General features: G+C 30.4%; 2 protein-coding genes and 1 pseudogene across 4 annotated transcripts; 1 reads left to right on the top strand and 2 right to left on the bottom strand.

Moving 5' to 3' along the window:
• The first annotated feature begins 3,784 nt into the window (after positions 1-3,784).
• Positions 3,785-7,009, top strand: LOC105110805 (protein ECERIFERUM 26-like). Of its 2 annotated transcripts, XM_011005968.1 has the most exons (3): positions 3,785-4,285; positions 5,838-6,794; positions 6,877-7,009. In XM_011005968.1, the coding sequence occupies exons 1-2, from the start codon at positions 3,797-3,799 to the stop codon at positions 6,765-6,767; spliced, it is 1,419 nt and encodes a 472-aa protein (XP_011004270.1). In that variant the 5' UTR covers positions 3,785-3,796; the 3' UTR covers positions 6,768-6,794; positions 6,877-7,009. The 2 variants fall into 2 exon arrangements, with proteins under 2 accessions (XP_011004270.1, XP_011004269.1); XM_011005967.1 differs by having other exon boundaries at positions 5,838-7,009.
• Positions 7,010-12,490: 5,481 nt separating this feature from the next.
• LOC105110815 (probable aldo-keto reductase 1) lies at positions 12,491-16,444 on the bottom strand (annotated as a pseudogene).
• On the bottom strand, positions 16,310-19,933 carry LOC105110804 (probable aldo-keto reductase 1). Of its 2 annotated transcripts, XM_011005966.1 has the most exons (7): positions 19,791-19,928; positions 19,039-19,206; positions 17,959-18,168; positions 17,696-17,868; positions 17,409-17,505; positions 17,037-17,190; positions 16,310-16,920 (listed from the first exon to the last, which is right to left on the bottom strand). In XM_011005966.1, the coding sequence occupies exons 1-7, from the start codon at positions 19,848-19,850 to the stop codon at positions 16,736-16,738; spliced, it is 1,047 nt and encodes a 348-aa protein (XP_011004268.1). In that variant the 5' UTR covers positions 19,851-19,928; the 3' UTR covers positions 16,310-16,735. The 2 variants fall into 2 exon arrangements, with proteins under 2 accessions (XP_011004268.1, XP_011004267.1); XM_011005965.1 differs by having other exon boundaries at positions 17,696-18,168; positions 19,791-19,933.
• Positions 19,934-23,236: the final 3,303 nt, after the last annotated feature.

Genomic DNA, 23,236 nt, shown 5'->3' with positions numbered 1-23,236 from the left:
ATTCAAATTCTCGCAGACCATAGGTTCCTAGTGACCATAATATTAGATAATAACTTCTAAACATTAATCATAATTTTATGATTAAATCCGGAAACTCTTTCCAACACACAACACCTCATACAAGAGGCACGATAAAAAGTCTTTGCCACACCAGATGACATTGTGTCAACCCACTCCCTACAACATGTGAGGTAAACACTATACAACCATACTATTCACCCTCTCATATTTTACCATGAACAATATTTTTTTAGGCTGGATGATTATTTTTAATTATATAATTAACTTTTGAGGAGGTTCTTCTAATTAATTTATATTTATTAAAATCTTTTGTATAGATGAACTTTATTTTTTAAAAATAAAAATAAATTTAGTTTTAAATAATATTTCTAATATATACAGCCTTACATATTATTTTTTCTATTTATTTTATTTAATCAAATTAATACATATCTAATTTTATTATCATTTGTTTAAATAAAAAAATTATTTTAATTAAAAAATTTAGCAAGCATAACCGCGTAAATGTCATATCTTATGAATTTAAATATCATGATCTACACCTATTTTTATTTTTATTTTTAGTTATCGTTTATGATTCGTTTTGACTTATTAATAGACACAATTCTCAATTTGTTTGATTACATGTATATATAATTTTTTTATTTTTTACTTAGGGGTTTTTTAACTTAAAAACATGTTGAAAACAAGTGTGTGTATAATATAAAAAAAAATATCTAAATCGGGATGAAATGCGAGTTTAAATATACAGTGAAAAACTAAAAATTGAAATCAAAATGGTAATCTTTTCATGGGTGTTTTTCATTATTAAAAAGAGTGAATTAGAAGTGGCAAAGTTTTTTTTTGTTAGGTTTTTTAATATTTTAATTAAACATGATTAAACAAATTCATAATTTGTGTTGGTAAAATTAAAATTTTAATAACAAAATTAAACATAACACTATCAATTATGTTTTTCAAGAAAATGCATAGGAACCTTTTTGAAGATTGCTGAGAGTAGCAAAATTATTTGATTACGTGAGATTCTTGTAGACAAATGAAACGAGTGAATTCTAGATGGTGGCTAGAGTTTCAAATGTGATAAAGAGGAGAAGAGTTCTTTTAGTGGAGATTTTGTTATTTTAAAGCACTAGAGATTTTTTACTCATTAAATTAAGTACAATAACAAACTTATAAATAATTTAATATTTTCAGTTGTTTTTGTTATCATGTATGGTATTATAAACTTATAAAATACAAGATGTTTATGTATTTTAACTCATGATGGATGCAAAACATAAAATAGAAAATGCTAAAAAGGATAATTTCATTCTAGTTAGTTGACAATATGAATTATTAATTAATGAAGTCTTGGTTTAGTAATTAAAACACTCCTATATCTTTATAAAAATGAAATTATAAGTTTGATTTTTAAAAAGTACATTTATTGAAAAGGACAATTATAAACCCTAAATAAAACTAATCTTATCCTTTAAAAAGAATATAAAAATATCCAAAAAAAAAATTACAACTTCCTCAACATTTCTCAATTTCTACCGTAACTGAATTAATAAATAGATTAAATCATAACTAATTTTGATTACATATGATAAATTGTATTAACAAAAAATCTATAACATTTAGTAAAAACATTTTAGAAAACAAGGCGCACATACTCTGTTTTTACTATTTGCTGCTACAGTATATTGACAGTTGCACTCTTCTTATAAAGAAACAATTAGATGGCCATGATTAAGGGTATTATAGTCTTTTCACACAAAAGATCATGGTTTAGAGGAAAAATATATTCAAATAATTGAATTGTATAAAAAAATTTCACAGAAAATGCGAAATAAATGCACATGAACGTATGTGCCTATAGCAAACCCAAAAGATTTTTATGAAATGGTTGTAAATAAAAAAGGAAATATTATTAAGAAATAGTAAGCAAAATGGGCTGGCTTATCTTCTTCTTAGTTTGAACCATTGGCCTGGCAAGACCGCAAGACCAGTACTCAAGGCCCAACAAGATTGTCAGGCTGGTTTTGCTTAAAAATGGACAGTGACTTGGCAGCCTAAGCTTGGCTGGATGACGACACTCAGTAGATGTTTTTCAAATATTTACGCGCCAATAATAATTCCAGCACGAGAAAATAGTCATAATTTTGGTACCGTTTAGAACGCTTAGGGCTCCTACATTGTCATATTTGTTTCGGGATTAACCTTTAAAAGAGTATGGATAACTATCTATTGATTATAAATTAATTATTTTTATTAAATTAATAATGTTTAACTAAAGTTTTAAACCTGTTCCAGTCCAATGTCTAGGTTTTGAGTTTTGACAGATCGCTCGGATCAATTCTGATTTTGTTTAAATCTAAATGATATTGTTTAAAAAAAATAAAAATTAACAAATTGTAACTGGATCTTGCTGAGTCATCAGGTTACCCTAAATTTAAATTTTTTCTATTTTTTTTAAAATTTGGTCTTGCTCCAACTTCGAATCAGCTACATCTCGGATCAATTTATCAGACCAAATTGGATTTTAAAATTATAATTTTAACTAATTTGGTTGAGTTTAATAGAATTGGAATTTAGATGGAATTAATCATAAATTTTATTAATATTAATTTTGGTTTTGAATCCTAAATTTTCTAATCAACTTATAGACTTAACCGAGTTTAATATTAATATTTATTTGCAATAGTTCCAATTTTATGCATAAGGGGGACTCGTAGTGGAAATTAATTTTAGAACCAACTTAACCTAATGATTAAAACAACACTATCCAAGATATTTGCAATAGTTTAGCAGGCACCTGTGGTCTATGGTATTCACGTACATACATTTTATTATTATTTTTACTTATGATTTATTTTTTTATTTAATTTAAAATTAAAAAAATATAATTTTATTATTTATTATCAATGATTTATTTTTGCTATATCGATCATTTTTCACGTGCTATCATGTTTGTTAAATATATTTGATACAAAAAATAATTATAAGCACTTTATTCTTATATAAATCTATTAAATAAAGAATAATTTATAAAATAAAAAAGTTAATTTTCATTTAAAATTTGATTAGTTAAATCAAATTAATTTTAAATTATTATATTTATATAAAATGTTAATTTTAAGAAAATACTAGATGATTACTTTTGTTATGTTAAAATATTATCAATAGAATTTTAATAGATTTTTTTGACAATATGATAATGTTAAAAAATAATCTAGATAATTAAAAAATATATAATTTAATTAAAAAATTTTAAATTAATATTATTTTTTAATAATAAAATAAAAATATATCAAATCAACTCACATCAATCTATTTGAGTCAATATTATCTACCTGTGTTAACATCATATCTTGATCAATCCATTTGTGCTAATATCATCAACTTGTGTTAATATCATATCCTGAGACACCTTAATAACACATAAGAACAAATAAAAAAATAAATGTGTCCTGGCCTGTGGACTTAATTATAAATGATTTTTTTCCTACCGCCGACAAAACGGGCCACCTTGTCTTAAATGTAAGCCAACAAGAACCGGTTCCTCCTCTTAAATTCTGATGACAGAGCCAAAGCTGTCCAATCAATATATATATATATTTGATTGTTGTGTAATTTACTTCAATAAATTTTAGTTAATTGGGAAGGGTTATCTCTAAAATCTCGTAAATCCAAGACTAAACGGAGCCCCGAAAAGCCATACAAACAAAACGACTTCTTCAACTCTTTAGCACGCATAGACGTGTATATATACCCCCCACCCTCCCACCCACACATGCACTGCCTTCTTATCTCTGAACATCCTGTCCAGGTTTTGTTCTTTGCCTCTTTCAGTGAAAAAATGGTGAGAAAAAATAGCAGGGTTAGTGTCCGCTCAATGTTAACGGCAATATCCAGTAAGCCAGTCGGGTCGGGTAAAACTCATCCATTATCAGTACTTGATCATGCAATGGGTCTCCATACGGTACATGTAGTTTTTTACTACAAGAATAACCCATTTGGGATTTTTGACGTAGATCCTTTAAGGATTGCTTTGTCAGAGGTTCTTTGTTTGTACCCACAAGTTACGGGTCGGTTGACCCGAGGGGAGTCGGGTAATTGGTTAGTGAAGTGTCATGATGCTGGTGTTAGAGTTTTGAGAGCAAAAGTTGAGGCCACCATGGATGAATGGCTGAGATCGGCTGATGGTTCAGAGGAGAAAGATTTAACATTTTGGGAGGAAATTCCCGAGGAACCTAGTACATGGTCACCCTTTCGAGTTCAGGTTTTTTTTTTTTTTTGTTTCCCTGTGATTTTCTTGCTTTCTGAAGTTTTCACTTGGGTTGCTCCATTTCCGTGCTATGTCTCATTCGAATCTAAAAACCATATTCTATGTAGAAATTGATGAAGATTGTTTGCAAGGAAAAACAAATCTAAACCCTTAGGCATGTACTTGTTGATTTTTCACCGTACAATATCCTTTAACTTTTTATAAATATGAAAGTTATTTGATTTGATTTAAAATTTGAATTATGAATCTATTAAGTTAATTTAAATTAATTATTAAAAAAATTATTTGAGTTTTGATGTAGCTGTGAGTTAATTATTATTAGATCTAAAAGTATGTTTGAATTTATAGTGGTTTTTATTTTTTTAAGTATTTTTTAAATATATTAAAATATCTAAAAACGAAAAAAATTATTTAAAGTAAAATATTTGTTTTTATTTTTTTAAAAAAATACTTAAAAAAACTGTATTGAGTTTACTAATTTAAACCAAATCAATTTTTTTGCCTTTTACTTTAAACCTAAACAGATCAGGTTTTATAATTATAAATATACAGCAATTTTATTCTTAACAACTAACAAATAATGAAAAGAAAATCCGAAGTACTCGAAAACAAAGAAGTGGTGTTTTCTAAAACATTATAAACTTTCTTTCCAATAATCTAGAATTGTGATCCTTAACATTGCATTTAGTATGTGTTTTTTAAATTATTTTTTTATTGAAAAAACATTAAATTAATATTTTTAAAGTATTTTTTATATGTTTAATAAATGATATTAAAAATAAAAATATTAAAAAAAGTTATTTTAATATATTTTTAATTAAAAATCACTTTTGAAAAACAAACGGTTATATCATAAAAGCTTTTATTTATTTAATTACTTATGACAAAGGGATAAGCATCCCAAAAGTAAGGAGAGTGATGTTTGCTAACATAATTGAAGGTTGCAGTGAGTAGAAAGGTATTCTCAAAGCCATGTTGTGCAAATAGATTTTGATAGGAAGAATCATCACATAGTATAGACAACAAGTGAGCAAAGTCTCACTGATTTATTTGAAGTGTGGGGGCTTGGGCAGCCTTTAAGACAGGGAGGGCTGAGCAGAATTCGTGTAGATATAAAATCGGTCATGCATTACATTAATGATATCGGCAACTTGGTAGCTGGACGGACGGTCTCTTCTTGCTTTGGTAGCCTGTGGGCAGCTAGTTTATATATATGCATACATGGCGGTAATCCATTTTTTTTCTTAAAAGTAAACCTGCAACTTCTGCTACGCTAGGTTATCTTCCTAGTTTTCTTGTTCAGGTTTAGCATGCTGTCCTCCTTGAAAAATTATTATATGAACCTGGTCCATTTAATTAGTTCATGCATTAATTACTGGTTAATGTAGTAGTAAATTCATACAACGTATGAGTCTGGTTTACATGAACAAGGTTACGTCTGATATATAGTTTAATTCTCCTAGTTTTCACGTTTGATTTCATGTATATATGCTTACCTCCAACTCTGGAGATGGGTTAAACTAATTTCTGACCTATGGTTCTCCAGGTAAATGAATTTGAAGGAGGAGGTGTAGCTTTTGGGCTAAGTTGTACACATATGAATGCAGACCCAACTTCCATAACTCTACTCTTCAAATCCTGGATTGAGTGTCACCGCCAGGAGCCCCTTGAGCACCCACCCCTGTTCAGCTCAACCACTCTCCATCACCAACAAGTTCCTAATACTAGCACCAAACCAGACAATTACTATGCAACTAAGGGCAATGCAGAAACTCCCTCGGTGAAAATGGTCACAGCCACGTTCAAGTTCTCTGGTTCAGCAATCAAGAAATGGCTTGACGAAGTGCATGATCAATGTGCTAAAGCTACTCCTTTTGAATTGCTAGCTGCACTCTTTTGGACACGTGTTGCACATCTAAAGGCTCCAAAAAATGACAACAAACACTCCCTCTCAATTTGCTTGGACTTTAGAAGGCTAGTGCAGCCACCAATTTCTCTTGGTTACTTTGGCAATGCATTGCATTTTTCACTGCTGACACTAGATGAGGAAGAAATGGACTACGGTAAGTTGGGACATGTGGTGAACATGGTGCATCGCCATATTTCAAATGTAGGGGAAGAGGAGGTTTGGTCTGTTGTAGATTGGTTTGAATCACAGAAGGAAGAGGGAGGGAAGTATGCACAACCTTTCAGAATGTATGGTCCTGAGCTAACTTGTGTCAGCATGGAACACATGATAATAGGGCATAAATCGTTGATGTTCCCAGCAAGTTTCAAGAGTGATGAAAAACCAGTTCACGTTTCATGTCATGTTGGAAATGTGAGGGGTGAAGGTCTGATTGTGGTGCTGCCTTCAGTAGAAGAAGGGCTTGCAAGGACAGTGATGGTAACCTTGCCAGAGGAGGAGATGCCTAAATTATGTGAGGATCAAGCTATCCAGTGTCTACAACCAACAATGCTGATAGGTGGAAGATAATAAGCTTCGTTTGTTTCAAGATGTTGAGCAAGGATAGCATGGCCTCCGAGTCCTTTGCTTTAATTTTCATGCATAATATATCTATGTGCTAATTATCCCTTAAAGGCATGCAGATGCCAAACCCTGCCATGTGTTGGGTGGAGCAAGAGCTGTTGCTAGCACCTCAAATTGCAAGCTTATATTATATCTATGTTCTGTACCACGTGATAAAAGCGACGGCAGAATAACTGTTTCAAGTTTCAGTCGCATTTGCAATGTTGATTTCTCTCTCTACCCCTCAAGTACTGGAAAAAAAAAAGATAAAAAGAGAAAAGTTGCAGGTAAAAATAGTTTTTCAATGAAGTTTGAAATCAGACAGCATCCTCCTAGCCAACATTTGGTCAAACATCAAACAAAAGGCATGTTACAAAAACAGCCATGCAAGTTCTTACTATCCATTGAGTACCATATTGCAATGATACAGAAGTTATTGCTCAATTATCCATAAATGTAAGATCCCAGTACAGTGGAATTAACGGCTTTAAGTTGAAACCTTGCTATCTCTTGGAGGAGTGTTGGCAAACTTCCATGACGAAGCCGCATGCCCTCATAGGTACTATCACCTGCTACCTTTTCAATGGGTGCAACAACAGGAATTTCTCTCAGTTCCTCTTCTGCAGGTTTCACCTTCAAGGAGCCACTGTTCTTATCTAGATTTTTTATCAAAGTGGTCCCTGGGAAAAGTCAAAATCATACAGCAATGTCTTAACTGTGGCATTTAATAATTTCTGTTGTAGATGAAAACAATGCCCAACAGGCTGATGAACTGGCAACTGGCAACTGCAGAAACTTCTTTACGGGAGGGTTCTGAATTCATTCAATGCAGTGTACGTAGCTATGGTTTTTTCAGTATTTCTTAAAGCTAAAACTATCATGCCACCAAGATGTTCCAGTGACCAACCAAACTCCCACGCTAGTTTGTCAGGCTCCGTGTCTTCAAACTATATCCAGAGTTTTGATATTTCTATGATTTTACTTACGATTAAGTCTGTCAATTAATTTTGAATTTACATAAATATCATGAATATAGACTATGATATTAATTAAAATTTTATCATGATTTTCAATTATTTCACCTTTTGTTTCTGTATCATTAATTCGCTATTTAATTGCATTTTACTTGCTAATTGTCAAATTTATCCACTTATCTTTGTGTTAATCACAACCTGTCTTTACAACAAGCAGTTCTTACAGAACTAAACACGGGTTTTTAGAACTCTTTGAAAGGATTTTTCAAAATGAAATTGGAATCCAAAAGGCATTTATTTTTGAAACAATCAGATTGATGTAAAGAAAGGCTGCATTTTCAGTGTAAATGGTCAACAACTCCAGGTACCTTTCGACCTCCTTTGTCCACTTAAATTGAATGATTTTTTGGAAACATTTAAAGCTAAAAATACAGCTGTAGCCTGTAGGGAATCTTCTATTTTGGTGGGGACCTTAAATATTTGAGTTGACTTGAACATGGATTTTAATTCATACGTTTCCCATTTGGCAGGACAGTAGTTATTGTTTTTTAAAATACATTTTATTTAGAATTATATTAAAATAACATATATATATATATATATGTATGTATGTATATATTAAACCTCAGAGAAAACATACAAGTCATGTTTAAGGAGTATCATAGAGTAACCATGAAATTAAACAAAGACCAAAAAAAAGTTTCCCGGTAATATGTTCAGGTGAAAATACACTCACACGGGACATTAGGAATGCCTTAAACAGATCATAAGATTGCTGGTTTCTACAAAACATTAAACATGTATATAAAATAACAACTTAAAAAAAAAAAAACTTGCAATACTTGTTGACAAAAAAAATAGGCTTGATGAAGTAGATTGCGACAAAAATAAATTCTTTGACTTTAAAATAATTTATTATTTGTTTTCTGGTGCTAGTAATGTGGTTGTAATGTTGTTTTTCATGTTTACTCAATCTTTATACTTAGTAGCACAACTAGGAATAACCAACAAATAAAAATTTGTATGTCATTCTCTGTAAAAATCTTGATTGAAGGAATGTAAAAGATAAAGAGTCTTAAAAAACCTAAATGTTTTCTCCATTTTCAAAACCATGTTAGGATTTTTTTTTAATAGGCAAATTTGATAGTTAATTTTAACAAAACTTTTAATACCAAAGTGATGCAATTTTCTAGTTTTAAAGTACACAACTACATTTTAAGTAGAGTTTTAACATATATAATAATATTTTAGCAAAAAAATATGTCATTAATCTTAAAAAAATCCATTACCTGATTTGTGGGTTTGACATGTTGACTTGAAAATTGCTTGATTAAAATAAAAATATAAAATAGACGTAGAAATAGAGAGTAACAACAAAATATTATTGAATCAAATAAGGTAGCTTTTAGTCTTGAACCTTTCCTAGTGAGAACTATTGGATTCACTTGGCTAACCAATGAATATGATATCTTGAACTTTTTAATTTTTTATGTGAAATTAGAAAACAAAGATCAAACAATTCCTTTTCTTATAATTTTGATTCTCACAGTTGTATTCATTCTGACCTTGAACACATTCTAATTTCAAAAAATACGTTAGAGAATTTAATTTTTTTCAATTATAGTACAACTGGCCTCGTTTCACATTTATATAGGTGATTGTTATATAAAGTACACTACAATACCCCACTTGAATTTATCAAACTATACAAATCATTAAAAGCTTACTTTATCATGTTTTTGTTATAGATAGCACCTTTTATCATAAAAATAGATAAGAGTGTTATTACTAAATTGACATGAGATTCAGTTATCTCTTTGAACATAGAACTTGGAATCTTTAGTCAACTAGGTTAGGTTGCCATCACAACAATTATTTGAATGTAGACTATAAACTCATTCTCCTAGATAATTTATTGGCTTGGACTCCTGTTAAGCATTGTATGAATAGATTTATAATCTTATCTTTTTATTTTACAAAGTTAATAATGATAATCTCATTTGAGAGCAAATATCTTATGGTATTGTATTTTTTATAATTGTATCAAAACTTATTGTTATATATAGTATTTTGTGTTTTATCATTATATATTGACTATTACAATTTGTACAAATTATTGATATAAAATTTTGAAAAACTTGGAATATTCTTAATAAAGTTTTTGAAGCAACTCTATTTTTTTTTTATTTTTATGTAAGACTATAAATTCAGACTCCTTTATAGATCTGGATATGCATGTTTATTTAAATAGATTTTTAAGAGACTATATCTCTTCTAATAATAAAAATAAATTTATTTATGAATTTAAACTATTTAGTATCGAATATCTAATTAATTAATATCGCTAAATCATTCAAGTATAATTGCATATCTTATATAATGCAATCCATATCTTTTTACTTTCTTCGGTGGAGCAACCATAACTTTAGCTAGATACCCTTTGCTTACATGTATTTGTATATAAAGATTTTTAACTATTCTTTCACTTATATGGTGTCTTGTCTAATTTGTTTTATAAGATATTATATTTAGAATATAATTTGTTAATAAAATAGTTTTCCCTATAAGTTCTAAGATAATCTTAATTTATTAACATAACATCATTAATCAATTCTTATGATATTTGGTTCTTACATTTAATAATATTATTCTCAATTGCTTTTTATCACCTTTATCTTCTTAATTTTCAGCCATTCTTTTAAAAAAAATTTAACATTTTTAAAGCACCATCTTTGCTTTTTAATAAATTAACATAACAATATCTTATGTATTTATGAATGAAAATAATTAAATACTTTTTATTTCCCTATAATTTATATAAATTTTAAATTACAAATATTAAAGTAAATTAAATCTAGAAGTTCGCTACTTCTGCTTATAAAATAAATTAAAAGACTTAATCATATAAATAAAAAATTAATATTTATTATTTTTTTTTACTTTCTACTATAATAGTCATTATATTGAAATTAAATAACCTATTACATAAATATGGCTCGCTCATATAAATCTCATTCTTGGTAAGTACAAACTTTTCAGCACAAAAAACCATCCTAAGCCTGGTTTTGCTCAACAATGAGCCAAAAACCCAATTCTTTCAAATATCAAAAGCATTAACCACCTTTTTTAGAGTCTGTTCTTTTGCAGATATCATCTTTAACATTACCTTTTCGTGGTCCAGGACTTTGCACATTGAAGAAATCGTCTATGAATAACTATCCTCCATCAACAGTTGCTACATGCTCAGGAAACTATTCATGTCAGAACATGCATGAAATGTAGCATTTTTTATTTTTCATATGAATAACACATATGAACATATATCCATCAACAGAATTGTACTTCTACCTGTCTTTTTATTTTTCTGCAGAATGCATTTTTTTTTATGAAGTTCAAATGAGGTGCATTATATATAATATAATTATGCAGCGAAATTGTTTTCATTGTTCAACAATTAGTGAGGGCAGAAACTGTCAGCTATTGCCTATATAATCCGTGTATGCATTATTCAATGGGAAGAATGCAGACAACGGAACTCCTAAGTGCTCAACAGAAGACCTTTTTTTGTCTTTCAATACTAACAGAGGCAAAAGCAAATAATTGCAGAGGATACAGAAGTTGATAAACACAGACAAATTTAGTGGACTTGAAAATAAACTAGGTAAGGTGCCCAGCAACTTCTTTATTTTTAATGAACTTAACAGATAACACTACCATTTCTCTTAACAGGTAACAGATATACATACCCTACATTTTCAACTTGAGTAAAACACCAGTGTATATGTCCTTTCATTTTCATACAAAGAAAAGCAACAGAAGCAAAGAAACGGTAACGATATGCACTCTATTTTCCTTCAGAATGCAATATTTCAAGAGAGACTCCACTGAACTCAAGAAAAATAAAAAACATAAAATTATATATAAGTCTACCCTTTCCAGCATGATTTCATAAAGATATTTTTTCACCCATATTTACTGGACCATATCATGCATTGTACAAGCAAGTTAAATGGTTTTAGGGCGCTTTAAAAGTGCTTTTAAAAAAAATTATTATTTTTATTTTGAATTAATATGTTTTTAATATTTTCAAAACATTTTAATGTGTTAATTTTAAAAATAATTTTTAAAAAATAAAAAATATTATTGACATATTATTTTTGAGTGAAAAACACTTTAAAAAATAATCAGACTCCCAAACACATACATAGTTGCAGCACTTTAAATACTTTATAAGATTGTTGTTCCTTTTTAATTTGATGATCTAGTTTCTACAAAACATAAAACATGCATGTAAATTAACAACCGAAAGAAAAATCAACTTACAGTACTTATTGAGAGAAAATAGACTTGAAGAGATAGATTAAGGTAAGGATTAATCCTCTAGCCTTAAAATAGTTTATTGTATGCTCTTTGGTGTTAGTAGTATAATTGCAATATTCTTTCTAAGGCTTACTCGTTTTTTTATTCTCAGGAACACAACCAAGAATAAACAGCGAATCAAAATTTATATGCTCCTCTTCATAAAAATTTTAACTGAAAAAATATAAAAGAAAAAAGTATTAGAAGGACTATAAGTTTTCTCATCATCAAAACCATGCGAGAATTGTCTTTTTTATAGGCAATGAGAATTGTCTTTTTTATAGGCAATTCTAACAGTTAATTTTAACTTAACTTCTAAAACAAAATGATACAAATTCTGGATTAGAAGTACACAACTCTATCTTGAATGGAAATTTAACATCCACAACTTTTTATTCACACCTTCACAAAATCAGCATGCTATTTGCAGGCAAACTTTCCACAATAGCTTTACCGGCCGGCAAAAAAGCCACGACCTAGAGGACTATATGGAACTATTCCAATCCCAAGCTCCCTGCATTCTTAAATACAACAAGACAGCAGTCTACGATAATGAACAACAAGCAGACTATCTAATCTCAGAATTCTTATGATTGCAAAAACTGTCATTATGAATTTCTTAGTGAAGGGGAATATTCTACAAAAACCAATTTCACCAACGACTTGGACTGGATTCAAACCTGCAAAGTGGAACAATCTATTCCTCAATATCGCGAGTCCAAAGAGTCCACTCCATTTGAACAGCTGTGATGGGATGAACATCATGTGCTCTCCTTATTGTGTCCGGACTGGCTTCTGATAGCCCAGTGTACTTGATTTTTCCCTCTTCCACCAGTTTTTTAAGCTCACTCATCTATATTCAAGGAAAAACATAGTTATTATACATTTTGAATACCAGAGCCTAATCTCACACTACAGGGATATTTAACATGCAGAAGCCAGGAATTTATATATTTAAGTACATCATGGAAGACCATAAAGAAAGCTGTCTACTATAAAGAGGATTAGAATCACCTTACTGTTTCCTCTATGGGTACTGATGTGTCCACTCGATGCTGATAATACAGATCAATGTAATCCACACCAAGGCGCTTCAAGCTGCCCTCACAACATGAACGAACATACTCAGGGGTACCTTTTCACTGTCACACGAGGTTCCGCTTTCATGATACCAGACATAGTCGCTATCTGAACTCTCTCTCTTGGTAACTGCTTCAAAGCCTGAGAGGTATAAACCTTTTGACGTTAACAATATGAAGCTTTTGCATAAATTATGTTACGGCCTCAATTTACTCATAACCATGAAAAAGATATCAGTAAAAACATGTCTCTTAGTATTAATTTTGAATCTTTAATGAATAAGAGCGTCCAAGTTTTAAAGCAAAATATAAATCATCAACTTGATAATTCACAAGCATAAACATTTACCTTTCCAACAAGAATTTCATTAGCATTGGCTCCATATACATCTGCTGTGTCAAAAAAGGTGATTCACTTTTCGAATGCATCCTTCAATATTGAGATCCCATCCTCATCAGAGAGAGGAGAATTGTAAACTCAGTTAGACCCATGTAAAACCCAACTTAGAGACCTGTTAGCGTACCAACTTAGAAAAACCACAAATAACGAGGAAGAACACCAAGATAGAGTGCGCAATACTCATTCATAAAGAAAAAGGCTTAGAATTTCGGCGGCGTCCCTTTTCTTTTGATGAAGTTGATGATATTTTTGACGAAGAAAGACAATTCCCAGCTCGTATTTAATCAATTTTTTGTTACCTACATGCAAATAGCCATGATTCTATCCTCAAATTTGCACTTACATTTCTTTTTAATCAGACATAAACAGTGTGATTAAATGACAAGGGAATTGACTTCAAAATCGAACAAGCACATACGCACTGAGCATTTTGTGTTTACAAATTTTATCAAGTCAACTCAAACTGTCAGATAATATAAAGTAGGCTACAAATTCTTTGAAGATTATTGTCGAAACCCAGTTAGTTTTTGCAAGCATGTGTGCTTTCTGAGCATAAAGTTTGTGTCTTTCTAGAAAATTCACATTTCAAACCATAGAAGGCAATGCATACATCTTAGAGTTCTCCATACTACCATCACCATGGTCTCCAAAATCATGGGACAAGATCACCAAGTCTCGTGAACTTAATCACTCTCTAATCATATAAATACATTTGCAAACCAGAACTCGTTGTTTATATGGAAATGGGAGATTTTACCTCGAGCCCTTGGCTACCGAGTTTCACTCTTGGAATGTCTTCTTCTCCTCTGCCATTTTTTTTATCCGTAGTGTTCTTTTGCGAAAGGTTCTCGTCAGTGGAAGTGGTCGGTGAGGTGGGATGGAGCTCAGGGGACGATTTTGGGTATATATAACTCAAAATGACATCATGGTTGCTGGTTTGGTCTTAACTTTGTAGAAAGGATTGATTGATATTTGACGATGGAAGGACAAAGAAGAAAGAAAAAACAAAGCCTTACCGTGGCAAGGTACTACTATTCTACCACCAGACCATTGGTGCCTTGTTGGCAAACCTGCGAAGTAATTATATATGTTTATTTTACAATAAAATACTTGGCTAATATTAAAATTCTAGGATAGTTTCCTAAAATGTGTTAGATTAATTTATGAACATTTGTTTTTGTGTATGAAAAGCTGTGTTTAAATACATTTTAAAAATATATTTAGCTTGAAAAATATTAAATTGATAAACTTTTTATATATTAATATAAAAAATATTTTAATATATTTTTAAACAATTTTCTTTAAAAAAAAACAATGTATATCATAATATCAAACATATTATTAATTGCATTGAGTGAAATTGTAGAAGGTTAGATCAAATTATCATTATTTAGTATATGATATAAATGAAAACAATTTAACTCATTAGTATCTTGTTTCTCTTATTTAATTTAAATAATTGAATTTAAAATTAATGATAAAAATTAGGATAATTTTTTTTATTTTCTTAGCCATATTGTTAGTTATGTTATGGTAAGTCTGTTGCTATTTAAAAATAAATTAGCTATACTCCACTGTTGGCCAATTTTTCGTTTTTTTATAAAAGAAATGAATATCCAGACATTTGCAATTCTTTTTTTATATATAAATAATATCAAGTATACATAACCAAAAAATTTATGCAAGCATCTAATTAAATAAATTGATAATAAATAAATAAATTATTAATAATAACTAAATATATATTTGAAAAAGTTAAGAAATAAATATAAATTAAGATACTTGATATCGCAGCACAATTCATTCACCTAATTCTGTTTAATAACTATTTATTAAAAATATTTTTTATTTAATAGAATAAAAATAAAAATAAATGCACACATAAAATTAATTAAATAAAATTAAAGGAGAAAAATTATTTTATAAGGCTGCACTTATTAACAATATTATAAAAAAAATATTTTTCATCTTTAAAATTAAATCTTAATTATATAAAACATAAAAAAAATATAGATGAATTATAATAACTTCTTTAAAAATCAAATATAAACAAAAATAATTAAAAAAACCTCTTTTTAAAAAAAAGCTAAATACTAAAAAAAAAAAAAGAGAATAGAAATTAATTTCAATACAAATTAAGAAATTATTTTTAAAAAATACATTTAACAAAAACCATGATTTTTTAAAAGGAAATTGGTTTTTTTTAAAAAAGAAAAAGAAGAAGAAAAAGAGAAAAGGTCCAAGCTAATACCTGGCTTATTTAAAAAGGGTTTGCGTGAATTTTTAAAAAACTTTATTTAAGTGAATGAAAAATATTTTCTAAAAAAATGTTTCAGACAATGCCTCGCCATATTATTTTTAAGATACTAGGCACTGTAGTGAATAAAAAAACTTGATCTATATCTTTTACTAAAAAATTCATTTGTAACCCAATTTTAACCCTAAACATCTTGAAAAAAAAGCCATAAATAGACTTTAAAAAAAATCTGAAATCAACTTAAACAAAGACTCTTCTATGCCAAAGATCTAGTTTTTATTTAAGGTGAAAAAACATTTGATTCTTTCTCTACTATTAATAATTAATAGTGCTATTTCACTTTGTTCCTCCATTTTTTAATAAATTTGATTCAAATATATATATATATATATATATATATATAGCAATCATACAAAGTAAAAATCTAAAGACCAAAATGAAAAACAATTTTAAAAAATAAATCCATAGTAAAATGTAAGGAAGCGAACCGTGTACACGAGCACAACGTTTACATCACATCGTCTAAAGTTTTTGTAACAGTAAGCTTGTAGCTGATACGGTTTCTCATCCTCCATGCTGGTTCTACAATATGTTACTTCATGGACTCTTTTAGGGCAACACAACAACAATCTTCAAAGACTTTCAGCAGCTTTTATAAAATTTCCAGGAAGTTGTCTACACAAAGGTACCAGAAATGCTGTGTTTAGTTTGTCCAAGATTCGCACAGGAAGTTGTTTACACTAGGGTATGGCACCACATTATTTTGTTACTTTTTCACCGTGATAAAACTTGTCCCAGATGGAATTTATTTAACAAGCCGAAATAAAACCTAGCAACAACCCTTTGCTCTCACGTGCATATCAAGTTCAGGCTTGGCTGTTTTTAGGTTGTGGTGTGTCAGCGAACTTCCATGTAAGGTGGAACTGCGCAGATCTTACTCCAGCCACCTCATTGATGGGAACGGCGTCAGAGATTTCCTTTAAATCTTGTTTTGTCAGCTTAACTTGCAATGATCTAATATTGTCATGCAGATTTTTAATCTTAGTGGTTCCTAGAGATATTTGAAGAACAGATTAGCAATCTACAAGTTGTGGGGTTTGATACCGTAATCAAAATTTTGTAGCTTGAATCAGAGAACTAAACACGAATAAACAAAAGCTGACTCACCAGGGATAGGCACCACATCATCCCCTTGATTGATAACCCAAGCAAGGGCAAGCTGAGCAGGAGTACAGCCATGCTTTGCCGCCAGTTTTTCTATTCGAGAATAAAACACCTTGTTCTTCTCCATATTTTCTTCCGTGAACCTAGGATGTGATTTCTAAAACAACGCAAGAAGGCCACATGTTACCAGGCATGTTAAGTCAAATAAGCAACAAGACAGAAATATTAGAGCACAAAATTAAATTGGGTTAATGATGTTCAAGTTTCAGTAGTTTTCTTTAAGCACAAAAGGAAGTATTAAAAGATTGAATTGCAGTAACTTGATACGGTTTTCTTTTTAACTCATTATGCGAGGGTGTGTGTGGAGCTTCATACCAGTAGTGTCTCCGAAGGCAAACTTTCCATTACTGCTCTGCCACCAAAAAAACCGCGACCGATAGGGCTGTATGGAACTACTGCAATTCCAAGTTCCCTGCACAACTTCAACAACTAAAAGGTTAAAAAGGCAACAAACTTAAAAACAAAAAAATAAATTTTACAAATGAATCGAAGAAAAAGATTAATAACTTAATTTGCGAAGACCTTGATAAGAAGTTTTAAATTACAGAAAGTGTCCATCATAAATGATCAACTTGAAATGAAAATCCCATTGATATGGATACCTGCAAAGTGGGATTATTTCTTCTTCAATGTCACGAGACCAAAGTGACCATTCCATTTGTACTGCACTAATGGGATGGACTGCATGTGCCCTCTTTATTGTGTCGGGACTTGCTTCAGATAATCCAATATACTTAACTTTTCCCTCTTCCACTAACTTCTTAAGCTCTCCCATCTGCCAACACAAAGTAATTGGATTAGAAATTAAATAGTGCACGCAGTTAGTTTGAACTATTCCGTAGTGAAAGAAAGGAAAAGACCATACAGTTTCCTCTATTGGAACGGAAGTGTCGGTACGGTGCTGATAGTAGAGATCAATGTACTCCAGATCGAGACGCTTCAGGCTAGCATCGCAACATGCACGGATGTATTCAGGACTGCCATTGATTGCACAATTTTTAAAATAAGAACCGTTTGGAACAATGCCAAATTTTGTCGCCAACTGGATCTTTTCTCTAGGCAAATGCTTTAATGCCTGCAAGATGCAAGTCTTGGCGATAAATAAACAAAGAAAAATACCACCTGATGCTATATCAGAAATTCCTCTTATCCCAAAAGCTCTTTTAGGGGAGGAGAGACAAATGCCATTTGAAACAAAGACTCATTGGCCAACTGTTCATTAAATATATTAGGCATGATCTTCATATGTTAATTGCTCGCTTCAGCGACATATTTTTTGTTTTGGGAGTCCATTCTTGGACATGCTAGCTTCTCATTTACAAACACTGTTTCAATTCTTCAAATGATGACGACCGTATACCCTTTTAATCCTTAAGCTTTTCAAGCCATGACCACTCCTTTGCAGGGAATTACTTAGCTGGTGATTTGATGGGTAGGGAAAACCTTTTATTGCAAAACATAAAACCACTTAAGTACCCCAGAGTTCGAGAAACTCAAGCATGTCCAAGAATTGGTGAAATGATAGTGACACATAGCCCTACAAATGCAATATATTTATGGCCTGCAACAACTAGAACATTTATCAGAAATAATAGCATGAAAAGAAAGTCATATCCGTCTAAAGAATTGCATCAGTTCCATGCCAAAATGACATATAAATGGAAAAACAGAAAGGGACCGGCTTCATCAGGAGAGTCCACATATTTTCAATTATGATGCTGAGGCAAATATAAGGAAAGAAATAAGGTCCGATTGTAGATGGAACTTTGCAGGCAAGAACTTCACTACCATCAAAACTATATACCAGCCAACTAGTTTGTGATTGCGGCTTGGTTGTTATTATTATTATTATTATAAAAAAACTAGATACCATATCATACTGGCCAATTCTTTTACATGAAAGCATGTTATGAAAGAACCTTAGAAAAAACATTTCGACACTTACCTTCCCAGCCAAGATTTCATTAGTGTGCGGTCCATAAACATCTGCTGTATCAAAAAAAGTAATCCCCTTGCTATAAGCTTCCTTGATGATTGAAATGCCAACCTCTTCAGGGAGTGGGGCATTGTAGATTCCAGAAAGCCCCATGCATCCAAAGCCCAACTTTGAGACCTAAAAGTCGAAAAATATCACGCAGAAAAATCAAGAGACAATAACATCTTTCCTTTTTTAGCACATACAAAATATTATCTCCCTACAAAAGGGTTTCTTTTACAGTAACCAATTATTCTCCCATTTTTGCAACATTTCAATCAAGAATCTCTGAGGCGTTGAGGCTATGAATATGATAAGGGTTATGCCTCGAGTCCTTGAATCCCAAATCTGATCCCTAATTTTGCCCTGTTTTGTTTTCATCAATATATCAAATCCATAAATGATCTGTTGATAGAATGGTGGGTTAATAAGAGTACACATACAGATGTTGCTTTTAAGTTTACCAATTGATCAGTGCAATGATTCATAATGATTTTTGCTCATAGTCTTAATCTTCATTATTACTCATTAGCTCAAACTACAACTATTAATTAATCATAAGGATTAAAAACAAAGAAGTATTTAATTAATCACAAAGGAGAGGAATATCATATTTCATACAATGCCATGTAAGTCTTAAAAATTGTACTTTTACAAGACATCTATCTAATAGAGAAACGGATATTCATAGAGAGAGAGAGAATGGTGAAAAGGGGTTCTACCTCTAATCCTTGGTTACCCAGTTTCACTCTTGGAATGATAACTTTCTGCTCCTCGGCCATCGTTTTCAATTGTTCTCCTTTGTGTTATTGCTATGGAAGTGAGGCAGTAACGGCAAAGAGAGTAGGGGAGTGAGTGTGTCAAGAGCTCTCGCCAACTCTTTATGTAATAGAGCCGTGGCAAGGTAGATTGCTAGTAGCTGCTGTCAGTTGACTACAAAAGGCAAATAGCGACGCATGATCTTACGTATGGATATCAACTGACGCATGATCATATGTCACTGGAGTAGACTGCGATCAATTCTCCTTTCCATTTTGGACAACATTTTATATTAAGTAAAAAGCGCTACTATGAAATTATCTATTAATCCTTAAATGGAGAAAAAAAAAGTATTAAAAGCGAGGGTGCTTTTATCTTTTACGCTTGTTAATTTGTTATTAGTTATTAAGAGATTATTTGGTGTTTTTTTTTTAAAACAAATATTGTTTTACTTTCAGAATCAACAAAATATATTGATTTGAGATTTTTTTAACTTGTTATAAACTTTTAAATAATAAAAATATTTCTTCAATCCAAGTTTAAAAAATTATTAAGATGTTGGATAAGGATAGTTTTAGCTTTTTTCATTAATCATAAGTATATTTTTGCAAAAGATAAAAAATAAGGTTTGTATTTAGATGTGTTTTTGTATTTTCACATTGGTTTTTAGAATTATTATTAGGGTCATAAGAGATATTTTGATATTTTTCACATTATATATTTAATTTTTAAATAAAAAAGCTGGTGGTGCATACTCAATACATGTTAGTGAGCAAGTGACATCTATACTATTTAAACACTGCGTGTAACATTATATGGTAACCAAACTTGACCTTTTATTATCTCTTTAAATGTGTTACTATATCTTTTTTTATATGATGTGATGTGTGATGGTGGTCAAATTATTATCAAATATTATTTTTTTTCTTTTCTCTTTCTTACGGGTAAAATGCATAATTATTTTTTTTTTCAATTTCAATCATTATTCTTTAGTTTCTTGTTCCTTTGTTATTCTTTTTATAAAAGTGTTATGTTTTTTTAAATTAGTCTTTCAATTACAATTTCTCATATGTTTTGTTTTTCATTTTGATCTTTATTCTCTTGATTCTTAATTTTTTTTCTTGATTCTTCTGTTAAAAGTTTTTTAGCTTTCAATTTCATTATTCAATTAAAATTTTTGTTGTTTTATTTTTTTGATTTGACTCTTGTTCTTTTGATTTATTTTTTCTTTTATTAAAGTTATTTTTCATTTCAATTTAACCCTCCAATTAAGAATCTTTGTTTGCCTTGATTGATTTTTTTATTTTTATGATTTCATCTTTTGATATTTGATTTGTTTAGGATTCATCTTCATGTGATCTTATAGTTTTGCATTAGTTTTTTTAAATATTATTTTTATGATTTTTTTAATTTTTTTATATGAGATTATCTCAGTCTCATTATCTAAGTCTTGCGTTTTGCATGCCTTTTTATAATATAAGTTTTTTTAAATTGTTTTGTTTGTGTTTAATTTTTCAAGATATTATTCTAATTTATCTATAATTTTTTTGGTTTTATACAAGTGAATTTTATTTTTCAAGATAAAGAATATTATTTTTTCAAAATAATATTTTTTATGCATTCGGCTTTGCATGAATATTTTTTAGGTTATGAGTTTGTTCAGTCATTTCATTTGTGTTTATCTTTAAGGTTATATTTTTTTACATTGTGAATTTATCTTTTATTAATTTAAATAAATAAATTCAGTGAACATAGTCGGACAAACGTCTCATTTTATGTGATTGAATATCTTAATTTATATTTATCTCTCATTTTTTTTTATTTCTTTTTTGGTTATTGCTTACTATTTTTTTCTGTTTATTTACATAAATGATTATCAATCTATTTAATTAGATACTTATATATATAGACTTTTTAATTTATATTTTGACTTTTTTATATGAAAAAACATATCTAAGTATCTTGCATATCCGATACATTAATGTTGTGCCGTGAATGATTCAAAAATCGGCAACAATGAATCTGACGAAAATGGATGAAGGATGGGTCTGGTTGTATTGTCTTTCTTCTGGTGTTTAGGCTAGATTATAGTATTTTTAAGGTAAATAAAAATGGAGGATAAACTAGAGTGATACTTTGATAAGTCGATCTGGACGCCACAAAGATCAATTTAGGATTTTGACGCCACACTCTTTGTGATTGAAGAGTGATAAGTCAGTAGGGTTCTTCACAAATCAATTTGGAAGAATAACTCTTAATTCTCGGAATTAAGTTCAAATATTGGCCAAAAGTTGTTTATTACATATTCTGATGCCATATTTATAATGGAACATCCCTCCACACTTAGGAAAATTCAACATGACAGAAATCAAGCCCAAAACTTGGACTTTGACAAAGTAACCAGACAAATTACACTAGCACACATTTTCTGACTTTAATTGAAACATAAACAGACCGAATTTAAAATGGCTATAACTTCTTGCACAAAAGTCCAATGCAATCATGGTTGGACAATCTGGAAAGATCACGTTCTGAACTTGAAATCCACCTAGATTAGTCTTGTTTTCACATGCAATGGATGACTTCAAATTCGGGTTCAAATTTATCTACTGTTCTGACGTAAACAGCATCAATTTCTTAACTTATTTGCATTATCAACCCAAATTCAAGTAGTCCAGCATCAAAAGAACCATTAAGGGCTCTTCCCATCTTTAAGCTCCAATTGTAGGCAAATAAGCACCCTTGAACCAATTTGAAACTGATTGCCAAATTTTAACTCCGACGCAGCTTCAATCGTTCCAATCTGACTCGTCAAGGTCCTTTGTAGTTGTTTCGCTCTCGCTCTTGTCATTGGACCATCTGAATCCTCTTGCATATTTGATTTACCTTTACGAGATGGATTATCATTCCCATGATGCACATCATCAACCCCGGGTTGATAATGATTTGTCCATTCCCATGATGCACATCAGTATCTTGCATATCCGATACATTTTGGAAAGAAATGAATAACTCGCGGTAAAGTACAGGTTAGATAGCTAATGCATTTATAATTTCTTAAGGAATTTTTTCTAAATAATATTATATATGTGAGTGTTTGGAAGTGAAGTGTCGTCATCATCCAAGTATGGAGTCAAGTCTTTCACATTAAAAGTAGCTGATACATTGTAATCACCAGGAAGATCTACCTTATACGCATTATCATTCACCTTCTCTATAATCCGAAATGGACCATCAGCTCTTGGCATCAACTTGGACTTGCGTTTGCTTGGAAATCTGCCCTTACTAAGATGAATCCAAACAAGATCACCAGGTTCAAACCTAACCATTTTCCGCCCCTTGTTAGCTTGTTTAGCATACTTTGTTGTTTTCTCCTCAATATGTAATTGAACCTGCTCATGTAGTTTCT

The sequence above is a fragment of the Populus euphratica genome, unplaced genomic scaffold, assembly GCF_000495115.2.
Source record: "Populus euphratica unplaced genomic scaffold, PopEup_1.0 scaffold379.1, whole genome shotgun sequence".
Taxonomy (NCBI): domain Eukaryota; kingdom Viridiplantae; phylum Streptophyta; class Magnoliopsida; order Malpighiales; family Salicaceae; genus Populus; species Populus euphratica.
Note: the sequence above shows the minus strand (reverse complement) of the source record. Positions and strands in the feature narration are given on the sequence as shown.

What these genes read in the sequence shown, in the direction of transcription:
- LOC105110805 (XM_011005968.1), top strand. Translation starts at nt 3,797, where the DNA reads ATGCACTGCCTTCTTATCTCTGAACATCCTGTCCAGGTTTTGTTCTTT. An exon ending in GGTCACCCTTTCGAGTTCAG is followed by an intron (nt 4,286 to 5,837) that starts GTTTTTTTTTTT and finishes ATGGTTCTCCAG; the next exon opens with GTAAATGAATTTGAAGGAGG.
- LOC105110804 (XM_011005965.1), bottom strand. Translation starts at nt 19,850, where the DNA reads ATGGCCGAGGAGCAGAAAGTTATCATTCCAAGAGTGAAACTGGGTAAC. An exon ending in TGGGTAACCAAGGATTAGAG is followed by an intron (nt 19,207 to 19,790) that starts GTAGAACCCCTT and finishes TTCGACTTTTAG; the next exon opens with GTCTCAAAGTTGGGCTTTGG. An exon ending in ATGAAATCTTGGCTGGGAAG is followed by an intron (nt 18,169 to 19,038) that starts GTAAGTGTCGAA and finishes TGCATCTTGCAG; the next exon opens with GCATTAAAGCATTTGCCTAG.